At 43.8% G+C, this 21721-nt stretch overlaps 1 protein-coding gene across 1 annotated transcript in view; it reads left to right on the top strand.

Annotated features, from left to right (window-relative positions):
• The window catches only part of TXNDC5 (thioredoxin domain containing 5), a 30739-nt gene extending 9448 nt beyond the window's left edge, over window positions 1-21291 (top strand). Inside the window, exons 4-10 of the mRNA XM_077269836.1 lie at window positions 9285-9381; window positions 10580-10695; window positions 12995-13081; window positions 13636-13761; window positions 14395-14477; window positions 16715-16844; window positions 20487-21291. Coding sequence (XP_077125951.1) covers window positions 9285-9381; window positions 10580-10695; window positions 12995-13081; window positions 13636-13761; window positions 14395-14477; window positions 16715-16844; window positions 20487-20609 — 762 coding nt within the window. The 3' untranslated portion in view covers window positions 20610-21291. The remainder of the gene's footprint in view (window positions 1-9284; window positions 9382-10579; window positions 10696-12994; window positions 13082-13635; window positions 13762-14394; window positions 14478-16714; window positions 16845-20486) is intronic.
• Window positions 21292-21721: the final 430 nt, after the last annotated feature.

The raw sequence follows: 21721 nt of genomic DNA, 5'->3' as shown, positions 1-21721 counted from the left end.
ATTGTACATATATTTGGTATCGCTGCGTTCAAAATCACCCGATCTATCACTAAAAAAAAAAAAAAAAAAGATTAACCTGATTGCTAAATGGCGTAGCGAAAAAAAATTTGAAACACCAGAATTACGTTTTTTTTTGGTCGCAAATGCAATAACGGGCGATCAAAAGAACGTATCTGCACCAAAATTGTATCATTAAAAATGTCAGTTCGGCACGCAAAAAATAAGCCCTCACCCAAACCCAGATCACAAAAATGGAGACGCTATGGGTATCGGAAAATGGCGCAATTTTTTTTCTTTCTTTCTGCCTTCCAGAGATCGCAGTAAGGCTCGGCTCATATTTATCTTGTTGAGATCAAACATCGGGGTTTCTGTGTAAATCTCTGAAATACGTGATTCCCTACAATGAGGCAGATTGAGGCACTGTGGACGCTTTCCGGCCTGTGATCCAGCAGTGTCTTGTCTTTCTAGGATTGCATAAAAGTGCAGTCGGCCACAGTTTTTTGCGCTTTTAAAAACGACACTGCCTGCTGCCTTATTATAGTGAATGGATCCCTTGGGGGTTTCTTCCGAATTGTGTCACTTGGAGATTTAGATGGATAGGGGCTCTGTGTATGCAGTCTGGAAATTATTATAGGAAAATCGGCACTTCACAAGGCAAATAGCGCTCTGTCCCTCCCGTGTTTTCTGTATGGCTAAGCAGTACTGTACAGCCACATATGGGGTACTTCCACCTTCAGTAATTGTTGGACAAATTTTGATGCCATATTTACTCATTTCTCAGTGTGAAAATGTAAAATCTGGGGCTAAAACCAAATTTTTGTGCAAAAAGAAACATTGGGGTGAGTGTGAAATCCGATATTTAAAAAAAAAAAAAAAAAAAAATCAGATTGCACTTGCCCAATTGCAAAGCAAGTGGGAATGAGCCCATAAAGTGACAATGGTCAGATTTTAAAAAATAAAATAAAGAGGCCCTGTCATTAACCTACAAATTGGCTTGGTCTTTAAGGGTTAGGAGCTGTTGCCGGATTGCTTTGTAAACCTTTTTTACATTTGCTGTCTTGTGTTTGTTTGTTTTTAACTCAAACAAATTTTTATTTAGGATCACATGACAATTTACTTGTTACATTCTTATATTTCAATACGAAGTTTTCACCCCAAACCAAACCCCCCCATTCCCAACTTAAACCACCCCCTCCCAAACAGACAGCCCACCTCCTTTATTAACTTAACCATCAGGTGTGGACTATAAAGTTACTATCATCACATGTAGATCTGCATGCCTCATATTATGCATCCATCTTTAATAGTAAACCTATCCCATGACAAGCCACGGAAACCACAATTTATCAAAGGTTCCTAATTTCCCTCTTTTCTTATAAATCCCTTTTTCTAATATTAGGCCCTGTTTTACATACTGAAGAAATTTCCTTCTTGTAGGCGGCTCATCCTTAATCCAATTTCGCGCTATTACCTTTCGGGCCCTATACAGTGCCATTGCCAGATTAATCTTCAGGTTGTTATCCACTCCAATCTCATCCACACATCCCAGCAAGCACACCAACGGGTCTCTTGTCACCGTGCATTTGTACGCACTTTCCACTTGACTCAAAACCACCAACCGAAAAGCAGCCAGTCTCGGACATGTCCACATCATATGAAATATGTCAACATCTGCGGACCTACACCTTGGGCATTCAGAGTCGTCACGCAAACCTGCTTTAAACAACACCTCCGGAGATTTATAGACTCTGTGTATCACATAGAGCTGTGAAAGCCTATACGGCTCACTCAGTGACAGCCTTGGGACCCATTCCAGCACCGATTCCCAAGTTTCATTCTCCATTGGGCCCACATCTCTCTCCCACCTAGCTCTTGCCGTGATCGGATATCCCAGAAGGTAAGTATGCAGCAAGTCTTTATAAAGAGTAGAAATAAGCCCCGTAGTAGACCCCTCACCACAGATATATTCCAACACTATATCCCTTTGAATACTGACATTTCAGTCCCTATTCTGAGCTCCAAATGCGTGCCTCAACCGCAAATATTGATATTCCCCCTTAGGCCCAAGACCAAACTCTGCACGCTATCGGGAAAAGGATTTCAACTCCCCCCTACTCAATTATCTGATACACATATTGAATTCCCATGGTCTGCCATTCTGGTAATACCCCCAGTGCGACAAATTCCGGTAAGTTATTATGCCATATCGGGGAGAACCTGGTCAGACCCTTAATCCCACGTATGTGTCTGTCTACCCCACAACTTACATATCAATAGTATAGTGGGATATGATTTCCCCAAGGCCCCCAGGGATCCATCCTCTAGACCAGGGGTCCCCAACCTGTAGCTCGGGAGCCACATGTGGCTCGCTGTCCCATGAATTGTGGCTCGCGGCTGTCTGTCTGCTTGGTGCATTAGCTCCAGTTCTAGCAAACAGGTATGAAGAGCACATCTGAAAATGGTGAATTTTGTGAGCAGCCCTGCACAATAGGGCAGATTTGGATGCACATATACTGGTCTTAGGGGTTTTGAGATTATTTAAGTATGGTACGCTGGAGACAAGATGATACCACCAGTCAGATGAAGTGTTTGAAGCTGGATGTAACAGTGTCTTGGGAGTGCTTTATAGGAGAATACTGAATAGGGGGTATTGTGGGAACCCCTGGATCTTTGTATACTGCTTTGGGGTGATTGATTTTTGTGGAAAAACTTTGGTTACCATTATAGCTGTAATGGGGGCTTTGGTTGCCACTATTGTGAGGGGGCAGGAGCTGAATGTGGCTCGCGACCCTCTCAAGGCTGGATGTGGCTCGCGACCCTCTCTCAGAGCTGAATGTGGCTCTGAAGGTCAGAAACGTTGGGGACCTCTGTTCTAGACACTGCACTACCGGTCTTCTGTTTGTAACTTTTTCCATCAGTTGCTGCACCGCACTGGACGAACCCACAAACGCCCAGCCCTTCAGGACTCTGGGCTGCAAGAAAATATACTTCAGGGTTAGGCAACGCCAAGCCCCCCTCTTCCTTGGGTTGCTGAAGCGTCTCCAGCCTGATCCGTGGGTGACGTCCCCCCCCATACCAACTTTCTAAACAGGGAGTTAATCTGCCTAAATTTCCCCCGTGGTATCCAAACGGGCGCGTTATGGAGAACATATAGGATTTTTGGCATCAGAATCATTTTGATGAGATTCACCTTGCCTACCACAGATAAATGCAACTTAATCCAAGCATCCACTTTTGCCTTAAGAATACTTAAGATTGGAGTCAGATTCTTATGCATGTAGTCCGTAACAGGCATCGAGATCCATATCCCAAGATATTTAAATTGACCTACCACCCTCAATCGCCCATCCTCCAGCGGCTCACTCCCCTCGTCCCCCACATCGTCTACCTTGAACAATATAGACTTACTCCAATTTATCATCAGCCCCGACAATGCCCCAAATCTTTCAATAAGCCCAATGGCACCCCCCAAGGAAATGACCGGGTCAGCCAGAAACAGTAGGATGTCGTCCGCGTACAGAGCCACCTTTTCTTCAATCATCCCATATTTAAACCCAGATACCTCGTCCGACTGTCGAAGCCTAGCAGCCAGCGGTTCCACAGCCAGGGCAAACAAAAGAGGAGAGAGTGGACACCCCTATCTCGTTCCTCTAGCTAAATGTATAGTCCTTGATAACTCCCCATTCACCCTGACTCTAGCCACCGGCCGCGAGTATAGCAGCCGAATCCAGGACACAAACTGCGAGCCAAACCCCATGCACTGCAATACCTGCCAGAGATATCCCCATTCCACACTGTCGAATGCCTTATGGGCATCTAAAGATGCAATGAGTCTCTGGCCACAGTTGTCGGACCTAAGCAGCAGATTCATAAACAATCTCCGTAGGTTGACCGCCGTGGATCTATCAGGCATAAAGCCGGATTGGTCTGGGTTCACCAGGCCGGAGATGACACTCGTCAACCTAGTCGCCAACACCTTGGCCAGAAGCTTGACATCAACAGTGAGTAAGGAAATCGGCCGGTATGATTCAGGCTACCCTAAGTCTTTCCCTTCCTTAGGAATTACCATTATTATAGCTTCTCGCATGGATGCTGGCAGATACCCTCTACTCTTAGCCTCATCTAGGACCACCTTTAATCTGGGAATTAGCATCTCCCCCATATTTTTGTAGATCTCAGCGGGAAATCCATCCACACCAGGCGCCTTCCCATTAGCCATAGATTGTAATGCCCGACCCAGTTCCTCCTCCGTGATGGGAGTCTCCAAGCTCTCTCTATCCACATCACTCAACCTCGGAAGCGCCAGTCCTTCAAGAAACGCCACTGTGTCTCCTGCCGATTCGTCTACCCAAGAGGAATATAGGTCAGCGTAAAAGTCCGCAAAGACCCCCATAATCTCTGATTTTCGGAGACAATCCTACCATTCCCGGAAGTCAGAGAGTGAACAAACGAAGTATTCCTCTGAGCAGAAGCCACCAGCGACAGCATGTGACCGACAGTTTCGCCTTCCTGATAATACGCCAGTTTCTGAAACTCCCGCTTCCTTTCTGCCTTTTCCAGCAAAGTTTTTTTTCCAGGTGATTCTGAGCTGCCTTTAATCTGTTCCCAGCTTCAGGGGTACCCAGTGTCACCATCTCATCCTCAGCTGCCCTCAGCCCATCAAACGCTGTCCTCTCTGCCTCTCTCGTCCTCCGCTTACATCTACTAATATCTCTAAACAGTAGTCCTCTCAAGTACGCCTTCATAGCTTCCCATATGGTAAGAACATCTGCACTCCCATCATTCAACACAAAAAATTCCTCCAACTCCTGTTTTATCTTATCTAAATCTATACTGTGCAGCCAGTTAGGGTGAAACGTTCACTCTCTCCTGCCCACAGCCCGCGTCCCCACCAGTCGTAACTCCACTTCAATCGGACTATGGTCCGAGAGAGCCCTGGGTAAATATCGAACATCCACCACCATAGTATCCAACAGACAATTGCCCAGTGCCAGATCAATTCTTGATAGAGTACCATGAGCCGGTGAGTAACATGAATACCCCCTTTCCCCAACATGCCTAACTCTCCATAGGTCAGTCATACCAACTTCGCGAATATATGTCCCAAACGTAGTAATGTGTCCCACTGTCCTGTTCTGGGGATTTTTATTTTTATCCCAAAATTCATCACATACGTTATTAAGATCCCCTATGATTAGAAAAGGTATCGGGCCTCGGCGTTCCACCCATTCCAACACCTCCCTAATTTTCTTACTTGAGTATGGGGGCGGAATATACATTGCCGCTATACACATCAACACTCCATTTATTTTACATTGCACTATCACATACTGACCATCCACATCCACCTGTACCGTCACCTCTTCATACTGCACTCCCACGGGTACCAACACGACACCCCCCTAGAGTACGCAGAGAAAGTAGAGTGGTATGCCTTCTGTATCCAGCGTCTCTTTAATACATCCACTTTTTCATGCACCAAATGCGTTTCCAGCAGACATATCATTGAGGCTCTCCGCTCTCGAACATACTGTAGACTCGCCGCCCGCCGGGTCCCATCCGCAAGGCCTCTCACACTCCAACTCAATATTTTAGTGTGGCCCCCCATCCTGTGGCTCATCATCCTTCATAGCAACCTCATTTTCAAATTTGAGCTGTCTAATCCCTCCCACCCCCCCCTATCAACCCCGAATTACCCCCCTAACCCATCCAATACCACACATTCTACCTCTTATCAAGAGTGGGGCTCCATCGCCCATTGTGAACACTCTCCCTTGCTTTACCCTCTTCACCCGCCTCCCGCTGCCAAAGCAAACAGAATTTCCCACAATTTTTGTTTTCAGAACAATCCAACTTATATACATATGTAGAGAAACTTCAAATCAAACTTGCAGAACCCTCCTCCCCCATATTTATTAACCGTTGCTGCCCTCTTTGGCCGTACACTCAATATGGCCTGGCACAATCCTCAACAATTGCTCAACCATCTGGCAAATATGCCATTAAGCGCAGATCCCTCCTTCAGCGACAGAGAAATATCTCCCATCTGGATCCCCATAAAATGTCAGTCGACTTTTCCCTTGAGTTTTTTAGCATTAGGCTAGGTTCACATTGCATTCTTGGTATCCGTTAGACGGACTACGTTACACCGCAGCATAACGCGGTGTAACGTAGTCTATTAACACCGCCATTGAATGCAATGTCTGACGCATCGCTAGCGCACGCCCACAATGGGCGTGCGCTAGCCATGTGCTGTCATTAAGTGACGGACCCTGAGACGCGGGCTGCAGCGTTTCCGGGTCCGTCACTGCTAGCACAGATAGAGCTAGCAGATGCTCTATCTGCGCTAGCGCGATGTAACGTCAGCACTTGCGTTAACAGCAGCCCGTTAGCAGCAGCCCGTTCAGCACATACGCTAACGCAGTGTGAACCTAGCCTTAGTATCAATCCACTGGGTAGCGTCCTCTGGTGTCAGGAAAAAGTGGGTCTTATCAAAAGCCACCACTCTCAGCTTTGCGGGGAACAGCATAGAGTATTGCACTCCCAGTTCCCTTAGTCGTCTCTTGACCCCAGTGAACTTCATCCGTTGTTTCTGAACTGCAGCAGAATAATCCGGGTAAATGGCAATCTTTTGACCTCCAGCTGTCAGATCCTCCATTTCTCTAGCCTTTCTGAGGATAATGTCTCTGTCCCTGTAGTTCAGTATTTTGGCAAGCATGGTACGGGGATTCGCTCCTGGGGCAGGGGGCTGCGGCAGGACCCTATGAGCTCTTTCAACAGCAAAAACGTTTGTCAGCACTGCGCCCCCAATTTTCTCCAGCAGCCAGCTTTTAACAAACTCTGTGGGGTTTCTCCCCTCAGTCTTTTCAGGCAGCCCCACTATACGTATATTATTCCTTCTGGATCTGTTTTCCAGATCCTCATTTTTGGCAGCGAGCTCTGATATTGCTTGGGCAAACTTTTTCTCCGCTTTTTGCAGCTTAACTATATGATCTTCTGCCGTGCTCACCCTCTCCTCCACCACCCCCATGCGTCTGTCCATCTTTTGCAGGGCTGCATTAATTTTTGCTGTGTCCCCTTTTACCTCCTGCATCTGCAGGGTCAGGGAATTCAGGGACTGCTGGCACGATGAGATCAACGCAATAACATCTCTGAGGGTCGGCTCCTCTTCCTGCATCAAACCTTCAGATCCCCCTTTTGCCCCCGCCATGCTGCCTCTCTTTTTCCCCCTCTGTACCTCATGCTTTGCGGCCAGGACTGTATCCACCTCCTCCTTATCAGCTCCGGTTCCTTGCTCTGCCTCCTCCACAGCCTCCACTCTGGCATACTGCTGGAGCTTCGCCGCCACTTCCATACGTCTCTGGCATGCGGCGTTTTCTTTATCAGCTTGCTCTCTGACCTCGGCACCATCTTGGCTGTCTCCTGCATCGCCAGCTCCCTCGTCTTTCTGCCGCTGCCTGGTCATGTCCTCCACTGTCGGATCCACCGCTCTGCACCGTACAGTTCCCCCGACCCTCAGCCAGCCAGGTAAGCAGCCGAAAAGCCTGGCCCATGGTGTCTGCACAGGATAAATCACTCTTTAGCAGCGGGAGCGCTCTGCTATGCGACCGCTCACATGGCCAACTAGGACACGCACCCTCATTTGCTGTCTTGTGTTATTTTGTTTTGTTTGCTCTACTGTCTTTTGTACACCTTCATCACTTTGTTTTTTTACTCCCTTTTAAACCTAAGATATTAGCAGATTTTATGGCGATCCACCCAGTTATTTCTCAGCATCTATCACGTTAGATCTAGCTCTAAGGCCGGAGTCACACTTGCGAGTTCAATGCAAGAAACTCATATCAAACCCTGACACTGCTGCCGCCACTCAGGATCGGAGCGTTCAGCTGCATGGAAATACATGCAGATGAACGCTCTGGTCCCGAGTGCCGGCAGCAGTGCTGGGACTTGATGCGAGAGACTCGCGCATTGAACTTGCAAATGTGACCCCCGCCTAAGGGTATGTTTCCACTGTCGGTAAATGCCGCAGTACAGCCGCAGCATCCAATCTGCAGCAGCCAGATGTTACAACATAGTAGAGGGGATTTCATGAAATCCCATCTCCACTATGTGTGCAGGGACGCCTCGGGCTTCCCTGCGTATATGCACATGCGGCGCATCTTTCTAGACTGCAGCATTTCAATTTACGTTTCCGCAAGATAAATATCACCGTCCAATGTATGGGATGCGGTGATTCCGCATGGTTCAATGAATACATGCAGAATCACCGCACGTACAAAAGCCGGCAGCGCTTTGGACGGAGCAGACATGTGCTGCGTCCAAAGCGCTGCCGGTTTGTGCCTGTGGAAATATACCCTAACACTTGCAGAGTACGTGTTAAAAGACTAACATAAAATATGACTCTAATATTTCACACTAGAATCTCTGAAAATCAAACAATGGTGACTGAGAGGATCTGGGATGAGGATTACAAATGTCCTTTACCTTTTCTAGGTGTATTAACATTAGCAGCATGTGTAGACACTTGTCAACACCTTCCTAAACAAAAAGACAAATAAAAAAGGGAAATAAATAACAATATAACACCCATCCATTGTGTGCTTCTCTGGGATGTGATTTGGCTCTGGATTCATGGAAACTTTCTATTTTTAAAGGGAACCTGTCACCAATATCATGCTATCCTTAATCTTAAATTGGGATTATTACCGTAATCAAAATGTATGATTACTGCTGTATTTTGTACAGAACTGAAGGACTAATACATCTACATTTAAACCCTTCGGGAGTGGATGATTTTTAGGTTTTGCACTTCAATTTTTTTCCTCTCCTCCCCTTGTTGCTCCTGTTTTTACCAAGATTTAATCAATAATCAATATAACCTGTCTGGAGGGTTGTTTTTTGTAGGATTAGTTGTAGTTTTGAGTGACACGATTCTCATATTACTGTATTGTACAAAAAAAGTGGAAAAAGGATCCAAAAGTGGGATGAAATTGTGAAAATAAAAATAAATAATTGCCGTTTTTTGTATTTGCGGCATTCACTGTGAAGTTTAATCTCCTAGGGGGACTTTAACCTGTGTTCCTTTGACCACTATCACTGAATACTGCAATACCACAGACCACAGTATTGCGCTGTTTAGTATTAATCACAATCTCCTTTGAAGTACAACATAAAAATAAAAAGGTTACAGGTTTTGTAATGCAAAAATTAAGAAACAAAAGCAATTAAACAAAAGATGGCTTCATGATTAGGAGGTTAAATTTATTATATTCTTTTTTTTAAAGGAACCAAAAGCTGAACAGGAAGCTCCCAAAGCTCCAGAAGCTAAACAGGGTCTATACGAGCTTGCCTCATCAAATTTCAAGGATCACATATCTCAAGGTACCTTATTATTTCTGTGTATCAATTCAATATGGAGAAACTGTAACAAAAAAATGTTTTGCTTAGTCCAGGTTCACATTGCGTTAACAGCAGCCCGTTCAACACATGCGTTAACGGGCTGCTGTTAACGCAAGCACTGGTATGTCAGCGCGCGAGCGCAGATAAAGCTAGCAAATGCTCTATCTGCGCCAGCAGTGACGGACCCGGAAACGCTGCATCCCGCGTCCCAGGGTCTGTCACCCAATGCCGGCACATCGCTAGCGCACGCCCATTGTGGGCGTGCGCTAGCGATGCATCCGACATAGGAATGAATGGCGGCATTAACGGGCTGCGTTACACCGCGTTATGCCGCGGTATAACGTAGTCCGTCTAACGGACGCCTCTAGCGCAATGTGAATCCAGCCTTATCCATGTATTTTTATATCTAAACTGATGTCTGACCATGGACAGCACTGTCGTGTGACTAACAGCTGTTGGCTACAACCCTCCTGATGCACAACACCAACTTTTTTAATGTTTGGTAAACTGTGTGGAAATCGAAAATTTTGGTCAAAACGATGCTTATTGGGACTTGGTTCATGCTCGTGTTGGCAGTTGTTAAAAATTTTCACCTCTTGTGGATCATCTTAAGATTGCACTGACATGTTTTACCACAAATTGTTTACTGAAAAATTTGTGTAGGTGATTAGTAGAAAGGAGGCTTATCAAAAAACTAATACTCAACCAATACCTAATTTCAACCGGGCACAAACCACTCTCTGGCTAAAGAACAAGGGGCAAAGGGCAAACACAATTTGCGTATCAAGCTAGGGTGCCAATCTCCACAGCAAGGCAGGGGTTGTCCAAGGGGAAAGATCAGGGTGAGTGATAATTCTGCCTTATTTTCTACCTTTCCTGTCTTTTTTGCATTTTTAAGCTGTTCAATAAAAGTAAATTTTTAGGGTATTAGCTTTTTGATAAGCCTTTATCACAGACTGGCATAGTTTTTAAACTGACTAGAAAGTAAACCCCCAATTAACCAAAATTCAGATCTCTAAATCCTGACTATAAAAGGTGGTCTAAGTGAACAAAAAGAAAATGCCAAATATTGATATGTCTACATGAAAAAACACCACAGGGTTTCGCCACAAAACTGTACATGATGTTTTGCTAACCTGTGGCCTTTGCTAAAATGGTGGTACAACTGATTGCTTTGTAGGAAACCATTTCATCAAATTCTTTGCTCCTTGGTGTGGACACTGCAAATCCTTGGCTCCTGTGTGGGAACAGATGGCGGCATCTTATCAGAGTTCAAATGCAGTCAAGATCGCCAAGGTATAGACATGATGATGATCTGGTTATATATGCTCTCTGTGGTATTTGCTTGCATCTCTGCCTCAGAGCTCTCCGTCTTGATTTTAGATCACAACTAGTAATGAGCGAATATACTCGTTGCTCTGCTTTTCCCGAGTGTGCTCGGGTGTCCTCCGAGTATTTTTTAGTGCTCGGAGATTTAGTTTTCAGCGCCGCAGCTGAATGATTTACAGCTACTTGCCAGCATAAGTACATGTGGGGGTTGCCTGGTTGGTAGGGAATCCCCACATGTAATCAAGCAGGCTAACAGATGTAAATCATTCAGCTGCGACAATAAAAACTAAATCTCCGAACACTAACAAATAGTCGGAGGTCACCCGAGCATGCTCGGAAAACCCGAGCAACGAGTATACTCGCTCATCACTAATCACAACCTTGCCAAACTGAAAGGGCTTTGCCACTTTGATTTTCTTCACAAATGTGCTGGAAACCAAATTTATAATTAACAGTATAAATGGAATCTGTTGCCAGGCATTTGTCATTTAACCTGAGAGCAGCATAATGTAGACACAGAGACCCCGATTCTAACAATGTGCCACTTACTTGGCTTAGGAGGTTATCACTAGTCGACTAGTAAACCTGCTGCCATGTGGCCCTTACACATTCTTGAGCTCTGCATATAACCCTGCCCTCACCACTGATAGGCAGCTTTCTGCCTATGCACAGTGTACACTGAAAGCTGCCAATCATTGCTTTAGGTGGTGTTATACAGAGCTCAGCAGGCAAACACCTTCTTATCATTTAACAAGGTGCTTAATTTTGTTCCACTCTATGGATGTGTACTTTTAACTCATTATGACGCTGTTCCCTTATTTAAAAAAAAAAAAAAAAAAAAAAAAAAAGGCACAACAAAGTGATTCCCACAGTTCTCGCTAGAATGGAATGTCCATAAAGTAGGTCAGGACTATTTCCGTGCTATTATTACTCGTCTTTAGTCCTCAGCTGCTCTTTTGACATTTATGGGTATTGATTCTGCTAATCAGAAGTGCGGGGAGGGAGCTGTCAGTGTGGTCACGAGACCCGATCTTTAGGATGCATGTGACTAACAGGCCGGGTACAAATAGTCACATCTCATTCTTTCTGTCCAGTACAATGCGAACATTACACACAAGTACATGCAAAAGCTGGCCATACAATTGGTCACCAGTTTCTTATGACCACCTGCTCTGTTGGGCTGAACTCACACTGGGCGTTTATTTGCTGCATTTTTGTTCTGCAGGAAAGAAGCTGTGGCAAAAACGCAGGTTTTGGGGTGTGTTTTTTTTTTTTTTGTTTTTTTTTTCTTCTCATTCAATGAGTGAAAAAACGCTGATAGAAGTGACATGCTCTGTCCAAAAAAAACATGCAAAGCACAAAATACTGATGACAAAAAAAACAAGCTGTGTGCATGAGATTTCTGAAATCTCATAGACATCGCTGGTACTGTAAAAAGCAGCTGAAAATTAGCATAAAAAGCCAAGTGTTCATCCAGTATCTGGCATTGTCAGAATTCCCCATGTCTGCTGATTGTATTGGGATATTCTGTATTGATATAGAAGGTAAATGTAATCTTACTGTCTAGAAACTGACTAGTAGTTTGTCTTTTTTCACAATTCCCAGACCTGGCATATGCATTGCTTGGGCAGCAATTGCGGCTCTGCGGGTGTTGATGTTACCACCTGTTATCTTCTATCCCTGGCACTGCCGTTGCTGCTGTAAGGCCGGAGACACACTGGTGCGAGATACGGCCGAGTCTCGCTGGTTAAAAGCAAGCTGTGGCACCTGCACTCTGGAGCGGAGCGTGCGGCTCCATAGCAATACATGGAGCTGCACGCTCAGCTCCGGAATGCAGGTGCCACAGCTTGCTTTTAACCAGCGAGACTCGGCCGTCTCTCGCACCAGTGTGTCTCCGGCCTAAGCCAGCCATTCCACTTTTCCACACAATGATGCAGGAAGGTGTTAATGATTTTTTTTTTTTTACACAAACTGCATTCAGTTTCTAGTGTCACATATTTTCCATTGTGACCACTTGTGTTCACAATTCACCACCAACCCCGCCAGATATTCTCTGAAATCTCATCGGCTATGACCATTCATTTGCATGTAGTCTGTTTTCCTGTGGCATGTAGCTTCAACATTTCAAAAGAAGCTATTTTGTTGGTTTAAACAATTTTGGTCCCGATTTTGTTGAATTAAACGACTTATACAAATTCTTCTTCTTCTGTCAACACCGTTTATTCTATGCATTTTAAGGTACATTTTTCTCTTTCTTTTTCTTTAGGTTGATTGTACTCAGCATAATGACCTCTGCTCTGACAATCAAGTCCGTGGTTATCCAACATTGCTGTGGTTTAGAAATGGTGAAAAAGTGGGTAACCATTTTACTTATTTGTGCTAAAGTGCAATTTCTTCCACGTGGCTGTACATATGAAAACTGGCTTTGGGATGGGGTTAAACAGCAGCATGTGTTGTGCGACACTGCCATTGTGGCATCTTGCATCTAATGACTTTCATGGTGTCGCATTGTGATTTACTTTGACTGTCGCAAATGTTCCAAAAGTGTTGGACTTTGTCTTTGGACACAAGTTTCAGTTGGCTCACTACCATAGATCAATGCAACTTGTTTTGGTTAATTACTTTGAGCCACAAATTGGAACTAAATGACATGTCTAATTTTATTTTTAAGCAGATCATTGAATAAAAAGCCTATCACCCCAATATAATGGTGTGCGATCAGTGAAAAAAGCTGTCGGCACATGTATGTAAAAATTGGACATGTGAGTGGCTTCTAAGTCTGTTGAATTGCTTAACAAGCAAGGCCTGACCGTATTAAAAGGGAAATGTTGCTAGCAATTTACTTTGTGACGTGGTGATTTTTAGGAGGTTTCGTGTCTGCCATGCCTCTGTTCTTTACTATTACAGGTGGAACAATACAAGGGAAAGAGAGACTTGGATTCCCTGAAAGAGTATGCCGAAAGCCAACTGAAAACTCCAGAAGACAAGGAAGCTGATATTCCAGCGCAAGCTGATGAGCCGCCAGCAGTAGAGGTGTGTGGCAAATTTGTCGTAAATGTAAAAAAAATAGACAAGTCATCCTGTGACATTGAACACAGCGGTGGATGCCGCGGCCTATTGGACACAGGCTTAGTCCTCCATTCATCTCAATCATACCTACTACATCCTTCCTTTTGTCATTGATGAAGGTCCCGGTCAGGGACTGAAACGTTTGACTTAAATTGGATGAATAAATCTTCTTTGTTTTCATCACCGCTAAGTTGAGTGCTGGGTTACGTTTTAATTGCAGATATATAGTGGTACCTTTGCTAGATGCAATTACATTTGGTTAATAAAGGAATGCCAAGCAATAACTGTTAAGACTCTGGCAATTAAAATACTAAAATAGCCAACGTTTGAGAAGTTAGTGCACTTTCAACTTTTGGCAAACTTCATACTAATCTGAGTTGTGTAGATAGTGTTTCATAGATGTCATGATTTAGAATTGAAGACTTAATGTAGCGAAAGTTTACAGTTTTGGTTTGCTTAGTAAATCCGCACCAGTAAATTAAGGGACGCCTTTTAATCTGTGTAATGGAGGGAATATTTTATGCAGGTCATTAAATCGTGAAGCAAAGTGTATATCTTAGTGCTTATGAAAAACACTTTGTTTTTTGTCTCTTCCAGTCCAAAGTTCTGACTCTTACCGAAAGTAATTTTGACCAGACCGTGGCCACCGGTGTTAGTTTCATTAAGTTTTATGCACCATGGTGAGTATTTTTAGCTGTAGATGTTGAGACTTTAATTTTTAAAAATGTTGTCCAGTTTTAAGCTACAAGTCTGCATTAATTCTGCGACTAACAGATTTGTGAATCCTCACATCGCTTGCACAGCATTCTGTAAGCTCTGGTGTCAGGAGCAGGCGGCCCTGTGACTGCAAGTATGTGATTTACATACTTCTTGACACATTCCAACTAGACTGTATCCGGCCTCACTTAATACACTTTGCATTGAGTGAGGCTGCGCCCATCAAGTCATACAAGAGAAAAGAGGATAGGGATGCGCATGAGCAGGACCAGTGGAGCAATATACTGTGGGTGAAGCTGTGTAGCCACTTACCTTAGGAGGTTATGCACCCCTGCATAACCTCGGTGTGCACGTGATGGATGGTGGTGGGTCCAAGGGGTAGATGGCCGACAGCTGCGAGTGGTGGCAAGGTGCTGTGGTGGCCAGGCAGGGCTTGAGTGTTCCTAGCTGAAGGGAGATTCTCTGTGCAATGCCTGGAAGGACCGTGGAGCATGCTGGGAGTCACATGACCGTAGGTCCTTGCTTTCATGTGATGGAAGGTCCTGATCTGCAGGTGAGGCGCCTGTGAAAGCAGCTCCTGCCACGCACCCTCAGGGAGGGAGAATATCAGTCATAGGAAACCAAATCGCGGTCTAGTAAGGAGCACTGAGTAGAATATGGTGGCAGCAACAAGAATGATTAAAAGATGCAGACCTTTATTAGTAGATAATCCACAACGCGTCTCAACGGCGTTCTACCGTCTTCATATGGTGGCAAGCTGATGATCTACTAATAAATATATTCCGTTATATAGACACCTCAAACTCGCTTCAGATGTGTTGTGGTCCCTTAAAAACAAACAAACAAAAAAAAAAAACGCTGGTCAACTTTTATCCCTTCTAACTTCATAACAGCAATTAATGTTTCCAAAATTGTGCTGGTTTAAAGTAGTCATGTGACCATTATTTATTAACTATTTTGTGTGACATGCCGTTCTGATTTAAGGGCATGAAAATGTAAAAGTTTAAACATTTTCTGCAAATTTACTTTTTTTTCCACAAATAAATGCAAGTCATATCAAATAAATATTACTACCGTACTATCATGTAGTACAATATCTAACAAAAAAGTATTAGAATCAGTGAGATCTATTGAAAATTTTCCAGAATTATTACCACATAAAGTGACACTGGTCAAAGTTGTATAAAAAAAAAAAAAATTCTGAAGTGGTTGTATGAGATCTTTTTTTATGTGGAAGAAATCACTTTTTTCCAGTGCTGTCTTGGTGTATATTTAAAAAAGGAAAAAAAAATGACATACAATTTTGTTCTGAAACATGAACAATAAAAAAATATTGAGATTTAAAAAAAATTCAACAAATTTGAGCATATACACTTATATGTATGTATGTGTATTAAAGTGCATTTTAGTAGGAAAATATCTTTTTAGTTTGGGGAAAAAAAAAAAATTAAAGGAGAGCTTTGTGGAACTTCTTGAATTGTGCGTTTTTACCACTGTAGCTGGGGCATCCATTTTATCACCGTTAAAGGGAACCTGTCACCCCCAAAATTGATGGTGAGGTAAGCTCACCGGCATCAGGGGCTTATCTACAGTAGCATTCTGGAATGCTGTAGATAAGCCGCCGATGTTACCTGAAAGAGGAGAAAAAGCGGTTAGATTATACTCACCTGGGTGGTCCCGCTGTGGTCCGTGGTCAAATGGGCGTCTCAGGTCTGCTCCGGCGCCTCCTATCTTCATTCCATGACGTCCTCTTCTGGTCTCCGCGCTGCTGCTTCGGCGCAGGCGTACTTTGTTTGCCCTGTTGAGGGCAGAGCAAAGTACTGCAGTGCGCAGGCGCCGGGCCTCTCTGACCTTTCCCGGCGCCTGTGCACTGCAGTACTTTGCTCTGCCCTCAACAGGGCAGACAAAGTATGCCTGCGCCGAAGCAGCGGCGCGGAGACCTGAAGAGGACGTCATGGAATGAAGATAGGAGGCGCCGGAGCAGACCTGAGACGCCCATCGGAGCGGGACCGCCCCTGGGTGAGTATCATCTAACCTCTTTTTCTCCTCTTTCGGCGGCTTATCTACAGCATTACAGAATGCTGTAGATAAGCCCCTGATGCCGGTGAGCTTACCTCACCATCGATTTTGGGGGTGACAGGTTCGCTTTAAGCAGCCCAATAATGTAACTTTTATTTTTCCCCTTTCTTGTCACTTTAAGGTGTGGACACTGTAAACATCTCGCCCCAACATGGGAGGATCTTTCTAAAAAGGACTTTCCTGGTTTGAGTGAGGTGAAAATTGCCAAAGTTGACTGCACTGCGGAGAGATCCCTGTGTAACAGATTCTCAGTAAGTCCGAGCCAGCGTTAACCTCGAATGTGAACTGCATGAAAATTGTGGGTTGAGGGGAGGGTCATTGTGCTTATGATTACATATTTTGTTGTGTGCATGTGCTGCATTAAGGCATCCTCACAAATAATTTAAGTTTAGTTTGTGCTTTGTTTTTGTCCTTTTAATAACTTTTCAGCGTATAAGGCAATAGTACATCCCACACTCGATCCCCATGTAGTCAGCAGACTCGAGAGCTGAACCTGTACCATACCCAGCAGATGCCGGCTTGCAGCAGCGACTGGAGCTTTCTCCTATTTCTGCTTTCTCCATTTAAACACGGCCTTTTCACAAATCTCGGAATTGTAAACTGTATATTCCTACACTTAGTAGCAGTTTTGTTTATTTTATTTCTCCACTGTGGGGATACAGGAAAAGGCAATTTCCACTGCCAATTTTCTTACTCTACTGGGCGTTTCATTTTTGACAGATCCGGGGCATTTTCTTTAAGCTCACTGTGACCGTCCAATTGTAAAAAGGCAGTGTAATAGGGATGAAAAATGGGACACCCACAGTTTAGACTGGAATGGAAGTCTATAGAGGAGGTCATAACTGTACAATGAAACGATTACAGGTTCAAGTATACGAAAAGTACTAAACACTAAAGTAAATTTAAAAATGACAATTTTAAAATTGACATTTTTACAATCACTCACCCCCACCTTCTTTGTTCAGTTTAGGGGAAAAAAAGTAAGCATATTTGTTGTCGCCACGACTGTAAGGCCAGGTCCACATTACGTTTTTGGCGTCCGTTAGACGGATTACGTTACACCGCGGCATAACGCGGTGTAATGTAGTCCGTTAACGCCGCCATTTAGTTCAATGTCTGACGCATCGCTAATGCACGCCCACAATGGGCGTGCGCTAGCGATGTGCCGTCATTGAGTGACGGACCCTGGGACGCGGGCTGCAGCTTTTTCGGGTCCGTCACTACTAGCGCAGATCTCCTAGCTCTATCTGGCATAGCTCGCTGACATACCGGCACTTGCGTTAACAGCAGCCCGTTAACGCATGTGTTGAACGGGCTGCTGTTAACGCAATGTGAACCTGGCCTTAGAGTTAGATCTATCAAAGTATCCAATTAACCCTTAAATTAAGCGCTATAGGGAGAGAGGGGAAAAATGTGTTTGCAGTCCATTCTTTAAGTATGCAACAAGGGCTCAAAGCATCATAAGTATCGCAAAATTGTGTCAATAAAAAAACATCAGCGTGCCATAACAACAAAAAAAACCAGTCACACACCTCCAGCGACTGAAAAATAAAAATGTTATGGGTCTCAGAAAATTGGGAAACAGACATTATTACTTTTTTCATTCTAATGCAAATTTCATGGTTGTTTTTGCCACCATTTGTAAAAGCAATGTTTTTTTTTGTGTGTGTGTTTTCATCACATTAGTTTTTTTTTTAAATCAAATTATGTTGTAAAATGAATGGTGTCATTCAAAATTGACTCCGATGCAGCCATGTTGACTAAAGTGTGTATATATAAAAAAAAGTTATGGCTCTTGGAACATTGGGATGAAAAATGAAACAGCAAAAATTTCAAATGGTTTGCAGCGGGAAGGTTTATTATGTAATGGTAATTTTTTATTTTCTATAGAATCATCTAAAATGAGTTGTTGTAACACTTTTTTACAGTTACACTGACTGCTAAGATTTCAAATTGTTTTTGGTTCCGGATTGCCTAGGCTGAATACAGATCTATACACTTAGATGGTCATTTCATTCAAGCAGTTTTGTTTCCATCCAAGCGGATAACATTTTGATTAGGGTTGAGCGACCTTGACTTTTTTTAGGGTCGAGTCATGTTTCGCGAAACCCGACTGTTGGAAAAGTCGAGTCGGGCGAAATCGGCCGATTACAGCGCAAAGTCGAGGATCGGCCGGAACACGAAACCCTATGCACGTCAATGGGGATTATTTTTTTTTTTTTTTTATTTATTTTCTCTCTCTCTCTCTCTCTCTCTCTCTCTCTCTCTCTCTCTCTCTCTCTCTCTCTCTCTCTCTCTCTCTCTCTCTCTCTCTCTCTCTCTCTCTCTCTCTCTCTCTCTCTCTCTCTCTCTCTCTCTCTCTCGCTGAAAAAATGGCGCTAAACGCGTCATACGAAACGCGACTTTGGCGCCAAGATCGCGTACCGCATGGCCGACCCCACACAGGGATCGGGTCGGGTTTCATGAGACGCCGACTTATGAAAACGAACGATCCGTTTCGCTCAACCCTAATTTTGATAATGGTGAAGAACTGCAGAAAATAAAACATAGAAACCTTTATTTGCTTACAGTATTGCCTTTTTTAAAGCAACTTCTGACTTAATATCAAAGGTTGCCAGTGGCTGATAAAATGCTGGGTGCATATACCTGGTGCCCCATCTCCTATCATCCTGCAGCTCTTGGATTGGCCAGTGCTGGACATTTAACAGCGTTGAGCAATCCGAGGGCAGCAGGAAAGAAGCCAGACTACCGGCTGCAAGATAGGCATCAGTAGTGTAAGAAGCACTGCGGCTATCTTAGGGTACTGTCACACATTGGCACTTTGGTCGCTACGACGGTACGATCCGTGACGTTCCAGCGATATCCATACGATATCGCAGTGTCTGACACGCTACTGCGATCAGGGACCCTGCTGAGAATCGTACGTCGTAGCAGATTGTTTGGAACTTTATTTCGTCGCTGGATCTCCTGCTGTCATCGCTGGATCGTTGTGTGTGACAGCGATGCATTCGCTTGTAACCAGGGTAAATATCGGGTTACTAAGCGCAGGGCCGCGCTTAGTAACCCGATGTTTACCGTGGTTACCAGCGTAAAAGTAAAAAAAAAAAAAACGTACATACTCACATTCCGGTGTCCTTCAGGTCCCTTGTCGTCTGCTTCCCGCTCTGACTGACTGCCAGCCGGAAAGTGAGAGCAGATCACAGCGGCGACGTCACCGCTGTGATCTGCTTTCACTTTACGGCGGCACTCAGTCAGTGCGGGAAGCAGACGGCAAGGGACCTGAAGGACACCGGAATGTGAGTATGTACGGTTTTTTTTTTTTTACTTTTACGCTGGTAACCACGGTAAACATCGGGTTACTAAGCGCGGCCCTGCGCTTAGTAACCCGATGTTTACCCTGGTTACCCGGGACCTCGGCATCGTTGGTCGCTGGAGAGCGGTCTGTGTGGCAGCTCCCCAGCGACCACACAACGACTTTCCAACGATCACGGCCAGGTCGTATCGCTGGTCGTGATCGTTGGAAAGTTGCAGAGTGTGACAGTACCCTTAGATGACAAAAGTGAGGAATGGGATCTGGCGAATAGAAACTATCAATATGAGGTATATATGTATTGTCACAGTCCTTATATAAAACCACAGGGTGTTTTAAGAGTATCTGTTCTTTTAGAAAACTTTAGATTTATCCTATATCATTTTCTGTCCTATTCTTTGCTAACAACTCATCATGGTTCTGCACAATGATCCGTGAATTTCTACTGTACAATGAAAAGAAAGGACAGGATCATCTTAAAATATGGCTTTCTTTTCAGCCACTTTCCAACTTCTTGCTTACTTTACACAGATGCTTTGTTTGTTCACTTTGACTAAATCGCACTTGAATTTTTCTTCAATAGGTACAGGGGTATCCATCTTTATTACTCTTCCGGGCCGGGGACAAGATTGGTGAACATGAAGGAGCCAGAGATCTGGACACACTGCAGAACTTTGTCCTGCGCCACTCCAGAGATGAACTATAAATCTGTCCTAAACCCTATGGGTTTGTGCTAACTGTATGGGCCAAACAGTTACTGAGTTCTTTATATGCAGTACTATACGACTAGGGCTTCATGGTTGCATAGAACGGCCTGCAACGCAACATGTGTGTGGATATTTTTTATTCTTCTTTGACACCTGACACCATGTAGCCCTATCCTATTATTGATGGTTTGTCATCTGAGTGTTCAGTGCAACAAGTTTTATCATGAAAAAGTATGCCCAATGACCATTTATTTCAGAAGTTCCTAAGAAACCTCTACAGACACCTCAGGATGTATGTTATACCACTATAAGTGTAGTTGTTGGTTTATAAAACTTTTAGTGCACCAATTTTTACAATTATGAAAATTTCTTCCTTTTGTTAAATCAGATGTGAAGTGCCTTACTTCCTAGTGGGTGAGGGATGATGGCTTGCGTCTTTATTTTTAACTTTGCCCTGCTACTTATTTGTAGCAAACTCAAATGCAGTATGGTCTCTATTATAGACGACAAATGTTTGTTACAAATTGTTGCCACATGTGTATTTTTTTTCTGTTCCCCTTTGTCTTTCTATGTGGGGTGGGGGTAGGTTAAACAGGGTCATCCTATGTACTTTTAAGCCTTGGCCTAGCAGTTTTGTTGACTAGACCCAGCTGCACCAATAAACGTGGCTATAACAAACAAGATTCTTGTGTTTTGCATGTAATACCGTAGATTAAGATCTAATCTAATGTGACATCAGGTTCTAGTCTAGTCACATTCTCATATATAAAGTACATCATAATTTTTCAGAAATTTTTATTTTCTGAAAAAAAATAAAAAAAATAATCCAAGACATTCAAAGAGTAACTACATGTATGGGACAAAACATTTTTTAAAAAAAAGTTTATTAAATTACTTTTAATTGTCTGCTGATCAATGGGGTCTGGAACCTGAGACGCTTGCCAATCTCTCAAGACTCACAATAAGGCTACGTTCGCACTATCAGTATTTGGTCAGTATTTTACACCAGTATTTATAGTTCAAAACTAGGAGAGGAACAATCAGAGGAGAAGTGTAAGGCTATGTGCACACGCTGCGGATCTGCAGCTGTTTTCCATGCGTTGTACAGTAC

This window comes from Ranitomeya variabilis, chromosome 6, assembly GCF_051348905.1.
Source record: "Ranitomeya variabilis isolate aRanVar5 chromosome 6, aRanVar5.hap1, whole genome shotgun sequence".
NCBI lineage: Eukaryota > Metazoa > Chordata > Amphibia > Anura > Dendrobatidae > Ranitomeya > Ranitomeya variabilis.
The sequence above is the reverse complement of the archived record's forward strand: the minus strand, read 5'-3'. Positions and strand labels throughout refer to the sequence as shown.